The following is a 14,299-nucleotide window of genomic DNA, read 5'->3' as shown; positions in this document are numbered from 1 at the left end:
TTAACCAATATTGTTAAGTTCCTTTTTTTCTGCCACTTTTCTTTTTTTTCTCACCAAAATACTTCTGTGATTTTCAGTTTCTGTTCCTTGACACTGTGTTCTGTGTTATTAAGCAGAGTACATTCTACTCAAATTTTCATGAATAATTTATGCAAATGTCATTCATCCATCCATCCATCTTCAGTACCGCTTCTGCTCACTAGGGTCGTGGGGGGGGGGGGGGGGGTGCTGGAGCCTATGCCAGCTATCTTCGGGCAGTAGGCGGGGGACACCCTGAACTGGTTGCCAGCCAATTGCAGGGCACACAGAGACGAACAACCATCCGCGCTCACGCAATTTAGAGTGGTCAATCGGCCTGCCATGCATGTTTTTGGAATGTGGGAGGAAACCGGAGTACCCGGAGGAAACCCATGCAAACTCCACACAGGATGGGATCGAACCCACGCTCGATGCTGTCTCTCACTGTGAGGCCATCGTGCTAACCAGTCGGCCATTGTGCCGCCCATGCTAATGTCAGTCACTATAATTTTCAAGTCATCAGCCGTTAGTTTATTTCAAATTCATTGAACTAATCTCAAAATGATGGTATTTTTACAATAAATAAATACAATAACTAACTCAAAGTTAAATAACTCACAGTCTACAGTTGGAAATTATTAAGCACTGCTCTGAATTAGCAACAGATTTCTTTAAAGTTCGATGATCTCTCATACTTTTTTTTGGAACTATCCAATGTTTTCATACCATGAGCAAGGTCGTGTACTATATTATACATTTAGCAGCAGAGGGTTTTTCTTCCCCATATCGCTTGAAACCTGTGACCTGTTTAATAACGTGGAACATCACTAGCAGTTTTCCTTTAATTGGGCACACCTGAGAGACTATTTATCAAAGGTTTCTGAGATGTATGCCAATGATCTACAGAGCCTTGAGACACAATGCCACACGTGTTTTATGTAAAAACAAAAACAAAAAAGGGTTATAACTAGGGATGTAAACATTAATCGAAAATCGATTTAATATCGATACAAACTGCTCAAAATATACATCGATATAAAAAAATAAACGAATAGTTCTCTTATGTCTGTGCTGTAAACAAATTGCATGTGTAAAAATTCTCAACATGATATAAACAACCCTTTCTTAGCAAAGCCTTAAAAGGAAAAATGTAGCGGTTGATACCCGATTTCATTTATGACGGGGGCAGTTGTCTCTGAAAGCTAGCTGTAGTTAGCACGCACAGGCTACCGTGTGCATCTGATTGAACGTCGCACGCGATGTGCTGTAGTGGTACAGCATTTGTCAGCGAACTCACGTGTATTAATTTTTTTTTTTTTATATACTCGAGATTGATAATGGCAGGATGACATCGAGACAGCAAGAGCACATGTGCGAAGTCGCGACCACATATGGCGCGTTGCGTTTATGAACTCAGAACTCTCACTAGCCAAAGTACAACATGATGCATTTGTCGCAAGCCATGAACGGCAACATCCAACAATAAAACCTCACCTACTTCAGTCATTCAAATATACAAATTTACAGTGCTAAAAAAGTCTTGAAAAAAGTGGGTTATGTGTGTTGTTTTGCTGAGCTATGTTATTTCCGAGTTTTATGATATGCATCACGCAAGATCTCTCGCTCGCTCTGTCTCACTCTTAGATTGTATGCATACAAGGGAAGCAAAACAAAACGTTTTGTATTCAGGTTAAATAAAAACTAAATTAAAAATCAATTCAAGTGTTTATTTTAGTTTTCTTTAGTACAGTGCATTTCCACAACTTTATTCATATGATTCCAGTCACTTATAAACTAAAAAAACTGTATTGGTGCTCAAGAAAAGAGTGAAAAATGTTTACAAGTATTAATTTTATTTATAGGGAGTTTCATAGTAATAGTGCTACATCGCATAGTGTATAGATTTTGGTTCCATTTAAAATGCACTAAACATTTACACACTTGTGCTAAACATCAATACGTATATAGCATTTGTGGATGGCTGCAGCATCACACGAGCGCACAGAGACAAGCATGTCAGTAATTAAAAAAATAAAATAGAATGAAATATCGAATCAAATTGAAATTGGGAACTGAAAATCGAATCGAATCAGGTTTTGTGTGAATTGTACATCCCTAGTTTTAACTCTAAATCCAATTTGCATAATACTTTGGAACACAGTGTATCAAGGCTCGAAATAACTTTTTTAAGAGCAATTGTGTTAATCAAGGACTTAAATTGATGGGCACATTTATAAACTTAAGGAGCAATTTTTCCCGGTTAATGCTAGGGACATGAAGCAAGGTTTTTACTCAACAATAAATAAATGAAAATATGTCAGATTACAAAACAAATGTGTTTGTTTGTTGTGTATTTCATGGATGAGTGGCCACACTACAAGTCTGACACAGACCATCACATGCTGCCACCAAGAGCACTGTCTGATGGCACACATCATCAGGGAGACGGGACAAAAAGAAAAGAGCGAAGTCAGGAGGAGAACAGTTGGAGGGCATGCAAGGACCGAGGGACACAAGTGTAGGTCGACGCCAGTGCTTGGCTCTGAAAGAACAATGAGCACATGGCACGGGTTTTCAGTGAGTGCCAATGCCAGAAGGATGCGCCTGATATTTCAGGCAGAATTGAGAGCTGGTGTGTGCAGATAGAGAGTGAAGAGCGTTTCGCTCCGTCACACTATTGGTCAATGTCTAGGAACAAATTGTGGGGCCACTATGCAAAAAAAAAATTATAAAAACAAATATGACTTTCTGTGTTGTGGTCGTAAGGAGTCCTCCATATGACACTTCAGAACAACTCGTAATCCGCCACGACAGTGAGAGTTTGTCGTGTCCAGAACGGGTTAGAATTGTGTAGTCTGAGGTTGGAATGACACGTTTTATGCCTATCAGCCTCCTGTTTTTCCCTCGTAAGAAAATGAAGTGTCTATACAGTCAGTCCATCTTCATCTATGATCAACCCATCAGGTCAGACGAGATACCGGTGCTGTGCTGCGCATTCGGCAACCCACAGCCGACAGGATTCTGACTCCTTCTTCTTGTCCCTGTCAAGAAATATCGCTTTCCACAAAGGATCTTCATTTGGCGTGAATTACTTGGAGTTTGGCTCCAAGTTTCATCGGTCCTTTTAAAATAAACTCTGTCATTAACTCTGTGTTTCATGTTTTTCTGATGAAGTCTGTCTTTACAAGTTCGCTGAGTTACGGTAGCGTCTCCTCCTTCTCCGCACTCCCTGGGGAGCCAGTTTATACAATGAGTTCTATTTTACATTTCAGAAGGAGGTACAACTGGGAGGGATATGCTACAGAAAATTGTCAAGGGTCCCCCACTCGTGGGTCCTTGATCTTGTCCTCCTCATTGACTAGCTTTAACTCCGCCCATCCAAACAAAGAAGAACCCCGTGAAGGAAGAACTGTCAGGTTTCAGTTAATCTGAAATTATGTGTTGTTTTGAAGCGTCTTATGGAGGATTCCTCATGGCCACATAACAGAAAGTCTGGTGTGTCAGATTTTATTCCTAGAATTTAAGAGTATTGCATCATTGTCATTCTTGTCGCTGTTTAACTTGTAAGTTACATTGTTTTTGTTTCGCAGCACATGCGCCTTCTTTCCACTATGGCTCAGTTAAGTACTTTTTGTTCATTTGACTTCAGAGCAATTGTCTTTCGCGATGACTTTTTCTAGTTGTTTTTGGTTTTCAGTATTTGATTTTTGTACTTCTATTTTAATAAATATTACTTGATTGGTCCTTGTCTATGGTGTCTGCTTTGTTATCAAGCTCCCTGCTGTTTACCAACCACAACAAATACATTTCCTGTTCACACGGTTTTTTTTTCACCTGTAAGCCAAATTCCCAAAGTGTGTGTGTGTGTGTCGGGGTGGGGGGGTGTATTTGTCTATAATAACCTGTCACGGGGCTTCTATGGTCATTCCCAGGGATCCAGGTGAGGCGAACGCTGCGGGCTGCTGGGTCTGACAGCTCGAGATCCATAGGAGGATCTGGGCGGTCTGTAAGGAAACAAGATCTTATAAGTACATTACACAGGTACTGTATGTTTAAAATTCTAAGATGATTTGAGCAAAGTCAGTGCGATTCTGAACAATAATTCAAATAGCTTGGACCTGCCAAAGTATTTTACCAATGAGCAAGTGAGTCACATTGTGCGACTGAATGCCTAACTGAGTTGAACAATTTGAACAGGGGGAATTTTTCAATAAAATAAGTATGGAATGCAATCTTCACGTGTAAAATTCAAGTCTGTGAATTTTAAGTGGACATAATCATCCATCCATCCATCCATCCATCCATCATCTATGCTGCTTCTCCTCACTAGGGTCGCGGGGGTGCTGGAGCCTATACCAGCTATCTTCGGGCAGTAGGCGGGGGACACCCTGAACTGGTTGCTAGCCAATTGCAGGGTACACAAAGACGAACAACCATCCGCGCTCACACTCATACCTAGGGGCAATTTAGAGTGTTCAATCGGCCTACAATGCATGTTTTTGGAATGTGGGAGGAAACCGGAGTACCCGGAGGAAACCCACACAAGCACGGGGAGAACATGCAAACTCCACACAGGATGGCCGGAGCCGGGATCGAACCCACGCCCGGTGCTGTCTCTCACTGTGAGGCCATCGTGCTAACCAGTCGGCCACCGTGCCGCCTGGACATAATCACTACAATATAAAAGAGGCACATGTGGATAGTGAAACAGATCAAATAAGCAAAGCAGTCATCAAAAACAAGAAAGGGAAGAAAAGCTACCTAAATTGTATGTTACCTGGAGGCAAGGCACTAGAAACTGAGGGGTTGAGGGAGGCTTCTTCTGTAAGGCGGGGTCAAGGACCAGGAAATGGGTATAGTGGTTAGAGTTTGCAAATGAGTCTGCTAATCAGAATGTATGGAAGCACAATTGTTATTAACAGAAGTGATTCGGTGAATAATCAATATAAATTGATTAGATTAAGACACAGTTACAATTGACACATTTGAATTGATGATTTGAAATTAATGCCAGCAATGTGACAAAGATTTCATTATTCTACCCAAACAATCATTAAACAACCACCAATTTAAGCCCCTGTGCAACAGAGGATTTGTTTTTGTAAATATACCTCCTGAAAATATTGCATATTATTCATGGGCCTAAAATACAACCATCACTTCAAATGTTTAAAATCAGGTTTAAGACACACAACGTTCAATTTTGCGACAATACAACAACAAAGCACACAAAATATATTGTTGAATAAGATACAATACATGCAGTTAAAAGAAAGTTTAAGTACATACAATGTAATTAGTGTGTTACATTACTAGCATCATGCATGATATGCATGCAACATCCAACAACAAAGGCTTTTGCGTGCGTGAGTGTATGAGCGCATCTCTGTCTATCATCTGACAGACTTCCATTTATTCTGCATGTGGAGTTTGTTTATAATTTCAATGGAGTTATCACAACTCCAACCCCAGCGTTGCAGGTGAAACTGAAGCTAAATGCTGTCTTTCAACTATGTTGTGTACAGTATGTGATTGTACCTAACACAGTGAGACGGGCCGAGGCGGAGTCCTGGTCAATCTCTGTTTTAACAGTACATGTGTAAATTCCTTCATCTCCCTCGTTGATGTTAGGAATGGTCAGTGATTCCTCATCTTTCCTCAGCCTGTTAAACAATTAATCAAAAAGGATTAGTCAGTATTTAGCACATCATCCGTATTTATGGTTTACTATTAATCACAATAGTCACAAATATAGAAAACATTGCTTGGAAAATTATTTAAAAAAAAAAAACACATTTTGCAGAAAAAAATAAGTAGAATATAAAGCTAGTGTGGGGCAGTTAAATAAGATGAGTTTCATCAGTGCGCCACAGGGATTTTTTTCCAGAGCAAAATAAAATCACCATCAAGGTTGTCTTTTTTCATTTTTTTTTTAAAACATTTAAGTTTTGAAAAAAAATTCACAAAAATCATCACAATCTGAATTTTAATATTATTATGATAGTATGTCCTGCATGTCATTCCAAATCCGCAAAAAAATTATGCCAACTCACGACGTAGTATAGGGCAATATAAGATGCAGCAGTGAGGTGAATGATGCTATTACAACAACTAGACCACAGACACCTGCTATATGCAAGGGATAGGGACTAAATAGTGAAAATCTGCACATTATTGATGTCCATTGAAATTTATTGGAAAAAAGTACATATATAAACTAAGATATTTTGTAAACCCAAAACATTGTTATGGTATACCTCATACACTAAATCTCCACAAAAAAATGGGGTAAAAATGAAAACAAAGAAAACAGATAAAAACCTAAAATACAGAAAAAAATATTTTTAAAAAATCTTCAAATGGTGCCAAGCAATGAGTAAATGGGGTCCACTGTAGTAGAGGACACATGTTCATAATTTCCCTCCCCCCTGAAGAAAAAAAAATCCGTAAATTGATCAAGGGGCCACTCTGAATGTGGTCGCCAGTTGCCCATCCCTTGCTTTGTATAATAACTACAATAAATCAGGCGAATAATATCGTTATAATAAAGTTGTAGAAAATTGACTAACATGTTGTCCATCACACCAACACATTTGGATATGCACTTAAGTTTGTGTCTAAAATTCTGAGCTGTGTGAGGGCCACTCAAAGATGCTGTTACCTCCATCCGAGATAAATCGGCTTGTCATCCTTTGTCCAAGTCACAGTGACAGGCAGGCTGGTATCAAACTTCACTTTACAGTCAAAACGAGCTGTGGAGCCCCTGATGGCTGACTGGTGTTCTGGGGCACGGACTATACGGCTAGGCTCTAAGGAAGAGTGAGTTTGAAGAGGGACACTTATATATACTCATGTGATTCGAGAACACTGATTTTATTATCGTTGTCTTTCAGTACACTGACATGGAAACAACGTATCACTTTGTTCTATTTGTATATTGGCTGTGATCTGAATGTCAATGCAAGAAAAAAAAGAAGCACTTAATGACCTTTTCAAAAACAAACGAGAAAGGCACTACGCGTTTTACACACTGCGGCGTTGCCTATTTGGCACAAAGAAAGAGTTCATATGATTCAATGCAGCAAGGATACACAATTAAAACCTCAATGTCAGAATGAGAGAGATGAGTCACAACAGCGTGATGTGGCTGACCTTTGACCTCCAGGCGGACCTGGTTTTCAGCCATGCCCAGAATGCTGCTGGCCACACAGGTGTAGGTCCCCTCATCCTCTGCTCTGGCACGTTTGATCTCCAGGGTGCCGTTCACGTAAACGCGGTAATGTCCGCCATCCAGGCCGCTGCCCTGCCCGTTCTTAAACCTGGGAAGAAAAAAAAGGGACAAAAATTAAAAATTTAATTCCGTTCTGAAAGAATAATGCGCATTTTCACGCATGCTTACCAGCGTAACTCTGGAAAAGGAGAACCAAAAAAGGGACAGTCCAGAAAGGTGCGGTTGTTCTCGATGACTTTGATAAGATGATTTTTTGGGCCAAGCATCCTTGGACGCATATCTAGAAAGAGAAATTTTTGAATTTGAATTGAATTTTTGAATTTCGTGTCTAGTCAAGATAAAAAACTTTGTAGAACACTGAAAAGAAAATAGTAATAACATTAATAATTGATTAAACTTGTTGAATAGTACTTTGTCATGTTGGGATAGTACAGTATAAACTTATATCTTAAGGTAAGTACTGTCATGCTCTTTGTTAATTACACTTGAACATTTTTCAACATTTTCAACCATGAAAGTGCTTTGCTTTAAAATATTAAATAACATTTGTATTGAATATATGGCAGGTCCCAAAGGAGAGACCAGTGTTTCCAGTCTCATACAGGTGTGTTTACATTTGCATGGGAATCATGACATTAAAATTGTGACATTATTCTCAAAGGTACTCGTTTCCCCCTGTAATAATATATGTTTTTCTTTTTGGTACAGCCAAAACACTCCTTTGTAAAATGGTGTGTATTTTTTATTGTGCTTTTCACCAACATCCTTTCTTTGTGAAAAGACTACAGACTAACAGCATTGGCATCAACTCACACACACATAACGCTCATATGCATTATCACACAAACAGTCAATTAATGAAAGTCAGTAAACAGCAACTCCTCCATTTTTAAAATGGCTTCCCACCCTCTGTATCTCACCAATGACACTGACAAAGGCATTTGCCAGAAGATAACCGTGCTGGTTCGAGGCATTGCATTGGTAGACTGCACTGCTTCCCATCTGCACTGAGCGAAAGATGATGGTGTCACCCATAAGTTGTCGACTAGGATCGGGCAGAGAGCCTTTGGAGGAGGGGCAAAAAAAGTATGGCGAAGACTCATTATTATCATTAAATGTTTTATTTGGTTACATTAAGTGCCAGATAATTGTATAGAATAACACATTAGAAAAACCAGCAAGAAATGTGACCTCATGTTAGCCTGCAATGTAGTAGTGACACAGTACTTACTGTCTATAGGTACGCCGTTAACCAGCCATTGGATGCTCGGTTTCGGGTTGCCATTTGCCCGACACACCAGGCGGCCATTCTCTTCTGGAGCTAGCACCAGGTTTGTTGGTTTGTCCAGCCAGTAAGGAGCAGCTGTGGAACACAAACTCGATTTCATGCTGGACAGTATATTACAGATAGGCAGTCAGAAAACACCTGGCTGTCATTAACTCACCTTTGACTTGAACAAAAATCGAGTGACGTATGCTACCTAAATGATTGTTGGCCATGCATACATATTCCCCAGCATCCTCCTCTGACACACTGGTAATCTTCATAGTCTTGTTGTAATTCTCAAACTTCACTTTCTGTCCTGGCAGATCACCACCCTTCTTAAACCATTTGATAGCTGGTGTGGGGCTGTGGGTGAAGACATACACAGATCATCATAGGGTATAAATAAACCCTCCAATATGTCATAAACAAGCTTGTCATGCTGTGAATTTATAGGAAGATTTTAATGACAAGTATGTACAGCAACATGCATGTATTTAACCATTCTCAAAGATGCCTAATGTAGGTTGCAACTAAAGAAGGCATCCATTCTGAAAACATTGCAGGCATGGCTCAGTGATGGACTGGCCTCCCTGCAGAAGCACCATTGATAAACATAAAATGTAACACAAAATGGCACATCCATCCACCTAAAACACACTTATGCATTAACTAAAACAAAAATATTGTGTTTGTTTCATACTTGGAAATGAGAAGAAAGTACATCAATGTTTCAGTTATTTTCAGTTATTCTAGAACTGCGACCAAAAATTGTGGAACCGCTCCCGGAGGATGATCATTTAAATGTTATATTTTGCATAAAAAAGGCAAATTCCACAAAAAAAAAATTATATTAAAAATGCCACACCTTGAGCTTTAATAAACACTCAAAGGAAGGCTTCATTAATTATAAATGTGACTTGATCGGTAGAAATGACTGAGTTCAGCATGGAAAAATGCGTAAGAGCTGAAAAATACACCCCTTCAATATCTTCAACCCCCGGGTAATGCCTCGCTTGGCGGCGAATCTAGTAGCCCACAGTAACACAAAACGGCTGTTTTTAAGTAAGTGTGCTACACTGCATGCCTCCACAAACATGCCCAAATTTGATCTAGTTTAGCCTCCATGCAGAGTTCAACAGCTTGTCATGCATGGCTTGCGCTGGGCTGAAAAAGAGCCATGCGTATGTGTGCGTGTGCGTGTGTGCGCGAGCGTGTGTAAGCTCACAGTCCAGAAGCAATACACTCCAGCAGCAGTTGCTCGTCTCTCAGCACCATTTTGGAGCTCTCACTCCCCAACGGTGAGAGGAAGGTTGGCGTGGACTCGGCTACTTTACGGCCTACAAATGAGGAAAAAGGGGGGCATTCAAACACATTCAAACCTATTCACGACAAAACACCAAAGTATTACAGGTTCTTTATAAGACAGTTCTGTCTACTCTGAGCTTTATTGCCACCTCAATGGAATGCTTTAATTGTGATAACTTCCTAATGGTTGTATTCCATTTCCGCAAGGCATTGTCGCTCTCTCGAGTCTGGTGAGGTCACTGCGGCCAGTAAATGGTTCCAACACCCTCTGGCTTGCCTCACAGGAAGACATTAAAAGAAGCAGAAACAACAACAACAGGGCCATCCATCTTCCTTAATGTTGTCCAAGGGAACAAAGGTGGCTGAGATTCTCATTAAAAGCTTAGAGAGAACAGCCAATGAAATCTGTCGGATATTTTTCTCTATGATGACATTAGTGTGGCATCGCAATGAAGAAGATTTGAAATCATTTATTTGGTACGTTTTTGTTTGCTTCTAAAACTTACATTGCTGGCTACTTTTTCTGCTTTGCCAAGCTAAGCTTGCCAAAATGAAAGTCTTTCAAAGAGAACCTTTGTCTCAACGAGTTGGCTTTCACACCATCAGGCCTCGTGTAGAAGCTTAACACATTAAGAAATGTGTGACCTGGAGGAATGGAGACTGAGCTACAGTATAAATAGGTAAAAGGTTTCGGCAGATCGGAAGGTCAGCAGCAACATAGTGCTGTCTTTGTACACAGACAACAATATCTAAACGTGAGTAGTATCTTAAACAGGTACCCGATGTGTCTTCCAAATATACAGTACATGCATAAAGTCATTATGGATTAGATATCAGTTCTTCATGCACAATTATCTCTACATTCAATCTGACAATGCATTTGTTTTAACATGAAACTTGCACGATGTATTCAAACGCCTCGCAGGAAACAAATTAAATATTCCTCCATAATCACAAAATCTTGGTTGTCAAACTGTCATATTTTATATCACATAAGACGTTCTTTTGAGAATACAAGCATCGCTCATGATCGCATAGCATCGTAAACATTAAAGCCCAATTCCATAAGAGTCTTGCATTTTCATTGGCCTTGCTATTGTTATTAGTCTTAGTATTAGTATTGCTATTACTATTTTTTGTGTGTGATGCCACCACAGAAAGGTACCATGACCAAGAAGAAAAATATTATGAAGCCCATTGAGCTGGATATTTACACACAAAGTGATTGCTCAAAATAGTATTGCTAAATTAGAAAGACACACCAAAAAAATTATCTTCAACAGAAATTAAGATGCAATGAGGGTGAGCTGTAGCTAGTCCCATCTGACTTTGGGCGAAAGGCAAAATAGATTCATATTTGGGCCATTTTGTCCTTTACATAACTTGCAATATTCCCCAAAAATGTTAGTATGTTAATTTAAGACTGAATGTTTGGTAAGCTGTCAGTAAGTGAATTGAGTATGATGTCAGCTACTTATTGTGCTAATCATGTTATATTGGACAGGAGACGGAATTGTCCACACATCGTGACTCACCACCGTATGGGTCACTGTCATTGTAAGAGGTGTCATTATAAGGATCGTCTGAAAACACACGAATATGCATGCACATACACAAACATTTATACATATAAACCAACCAGAGCTCAACACATTCGGATAACATGCTAGCAATATTGTGATGACAAAAATAGCTGTAATATACTATCAAGAAAATCTATTTTGTTTTGTTCTGAGGATAAATGGATTTCATGCCATGACATGGCATCACCTCTAGATGGGGACATATTCCAAAACAGGTACGTTAGTGTGAGGTAATAGTCAAAATATACATAGCCAAAAAGGCTAAGAATTATATTACCGCTTGGATTAGCTTCTTCATATTGATTTTTTATGAGTATGATTATATCGCTGGCATTGGGATGGAACCACCTCCTATGTCCCAATTTGGTAAATCTCATATTTTTTTCCACTAATGTATACTACTGGGCCGTCCACAAGTGTGGGTGGGTGTTCACTCATTCTTTTTCTGAACCACGTGTGTGTTATTTTTTTTACAAATTATCAACTAATCCCAAGTGTTGAAAATGGCTGGCTCTCCTTGACGATGAATTGTTATTGATCGAACAAATATGGCCTTTTGTAGGTCTTTGGAGGTACAATACAAGGATTCCACTCGACGCCAGTGATATCCTCTATCCGCATGGCTAGTCTGGGTTTGGAGTATGGATGTGTGTTGTCCACTCACTTGTAAGAACTTTGAGAGTGAAGGGGTTCTTTTGCTGGATTGTGTGAGTGAAGAGGAAGCGAGCGCTGCAGCTGTAGTCATTCTGAGAATCTTGAGCCATGACATTGGAAAAGTACAAGTCTCCATTTAAACCCTTCGACACTCGCTTATCCTGTGGAATCGGACTCATCACTTGTACGGTGAGGAGGGCAATGATAGAGAGAGATGGAGTTAAACAATATTCATCTTGGATGTTAGTGTCAGTGAAAATATGATGTGTACTCTACATCCGATGGTGGCCAATTCCTTTATTTTTGTGGCGGAGTGAAAACATTATGCTTTGACGTCACATGAGGAAAAAAACGAGAGAAGAGGAGCATTTAAGGTTTGCTTTCTAGGTATTTACATCTTTCTCTGATTTATAGTGCAAACATAGCATTCAATGCAGTGCCTTAAGTGGGCTTGTACGCACCAATATTGAATACCAGCACCTCTTGAGTTCAGACTTGACTGTACAGGGACTTTTACAGCCCATAGTACCCTCTCTTGTTCTATTTCTCTCTTGCGCTATGTGATACTCTGACTCCATCGCTATACTACATTACCCTGTGTGCACTTGTATGCGCCACACGGCTTTGGTCCAATGCTTTTGTTGACATTACAAAAGGTGCTATCCTGTCTCAAATGCAGATGTAATACATGGAAATTACTAATTCTACAATGATCTTTTTTCTCATGTTCATTTTTAAGCATAATGTTTTAAGTTCACGGCACAAAATAAAACAATTGGAATATTACAATACTTTTGCAAGGTAAAGTAGAGTTTGGCATTAGAGAAACTGAAGAAAGCATTCGTACAATGGTGTGCTATAATGCCTGGTCTTTAGACCAAGCCTATTTGGTATACATATGCAATGCATGTGTGTTTTGGTGTACAATTCCATCTAATGCTGTGGAAGGTATATATTCTTATGAAAAATTGCTGCTCACGACTGTTCATCCAGAAAGTAAATGGAGGCGGGAGGCCTGGAGGGGGGTTGCAGGGGAGGACTAGTGAGGAGCCCTCCGTCACCACCACTGGCTCCAGCACTTCCTTCGGCCACAGAGGTGCCTCTGGAAAATGACAAGGCATGTAAATGTAGTTTGATCAAATTAAAAAGCAAAAGTAAATATTTTCTGATACATCATAAACGGTGTGCTGGTCATCTTACTGGAAACCCGAAGTAGAATTTTGTTGGACATGGCCATTCCGTGATCATTGCCAGCAAAACACTGGTATTCTCCTTCATAATCCTCCGGCCGTCCTCCATTACGGAATCCGATTTCCAGGGTTCCTGAGCGTTTTCGCATTGTTACGCGTGGATCTTTTCCAATGTTGAAAAACTTCCCATTTCTTCGCCATGAGAACCTGAGCCATTAAATAGAGGAAGAAAGAGTTAACATTGCGACACGGGATGGATTTAGTTCTGCTGTAATATTTCTTCATTGACATCATCATCATCTCAACTTTAAGCATCTCATTCAGTGAATCCAAGTTATCAGTTGCTATTGATTCAAAGAAAACATAAGGCACGTGGCAAATTAGAGATAATATTCCATCTTCATTTCAGTGATCTCGCAGAATGACATTTTGGCCATAATGGAATTAAATTTCATCTCACCACTGTGTTACCCTACTTGCTGTCACGGTTGTCTTAATTGTGGTGCTGCTGAAGGGCATAATGATGCTTTCTGATTATATAATAGCTTTGTTTTTAATGAACAAAGAGGATTTTCCCGATTTTTATTCAACGCTACTGTGGTGGTTCGGGTTTGTGGGGGGGGGCTTGGCGAGCTGTATTGTTTTTAGGTCTTCGGCAGTTTCCGGGCACGCCTCCGGCTCGAGAGGGCGTCGGCTCCTGCGCACCTGCTGCTGATCAGCGGCAATCACCACCGGTATAAGACCCAGCGTCGCCAGGAGCCAGACGCCGGATTATCCCGTGTTCTCACGTGGTACTGACTGATGTCCTCGCCTGCTTCGCTCGCACCTGATCGCCTCGTCGCTCGCTCGTGCCTAACTCCTGTGCTTTCGTGTTCCCCCTCCAGCCGCCCAGCGCTCATCCGAGTCCGTGCCTCCGCTGCCCACCTCCGAGCTCCCGATCACCGCCTGCGCCGCTCCGACCTCACCAGCCTGCCGCTCGCCGCTCCCGCCGCCTCGCCTACGTCTCCCCCTCGACGCCGATCGCCTCGCCCGCGCTCCCTCCGCCACGCCG

General features: G+C 40.6%; 1 protein-coding gene across 15 annotated transcripts in view; it reads right to left on the bottom strand.

Annotated features, from left to right (window-relative positions):
- The window catches only part of nfasca (neurofascin homolog (chicken) a), a 114,814-nt gene that overhangs the window by 36,112 nt on the left and 64,403 nt on the right, over window positions 1-14,299 (bottom strand). For 9 of the 15 annotated variants that reach the window (XR_015845831.1, XM_088309514.1, XM_088309512.1 and 6 more), the window contains 14 exons: window positions 13,259-13,455; window positions 13,038-13,160; window positions 12,069-12,239; window positions 11,357-11,404; window positions 9,742-9,853; window positions 8,695-8,879; window positions 8,481-8,612; window positions 8,170-8,313; window positions 7,418-7,529; window positions 7,171-7,337; window positions 6,680-6,827; window positions 5,557-5,681; window positions 4,796-4,840; window positions 3,921-4,022 (listed from right to left, as the gene is read on the bottom strand). Coding sequence is in view for 14 of the 15 variants with exons in the window: in XM_088309514.1 (XP_088165640.1) it covers window positions 3,921-4,022; window positions 4,796-4,840; window positions 5,557-5,681; window positions 6,680-6,827; window positions 7,171-7,337; window positions 7,418-7,529; window positions 8,170-8,313; window positions 8,481-8,612; window positions 8,695-8,879; window positions 9,742-9,853; window positions 11,357-11,404; window positions 12,069-12,239; window positions 13,038-13,160; window positions 13,259-13,455 (1,811 nt within the window). In the remaining variant the exon portion in view is untranslated. The remainder of the gene's footprint in view (window positions 1-3,920; window positions 4,023-4,795; window positions 4,841-5,556; window positions 5,682-6,679; window positions 6,828-7,170; window positions 7,338-7,417; window positions 7,530-8,169; window positions 8,314-8,480; window positions 8,613-8,694; window positions 8,880-9,741; window positions 9,854-11,356; window positions 11,405-12,068; window positions 12,240-13,037; window positions 13,161-13,258; window positions 13,456-14,299) is intronic. The other 6 variants (XM_088309517.1, XM_088309526.1, XM_088309519.1 and 3 more) reach the window with 4 other exon arrangements.

This window comes from Idiotropiscis lumnitzeri, chromosome 11 (genome assembly GCF_059441095.1).
Source record: "Idiotropiscis lumnitzeri isolate Australia: NSW breed Sydney's pygmy pipehorse chromosome 11, RoL_Ilum_1.0, whole genome shotgun sequence".
Taxonomy (NCBI): Eukaryota; Metazoa; Chordata; class Actinopteri; order Syngnathiformes; family Syngnathidae; genus Idiotropiscis; species Idiotropiscis lumnitzeri.
Note: the sequence above shows the minus strand (reverse complement) of the source record. Positions and strands in the feature narration are given on the sequence as shown.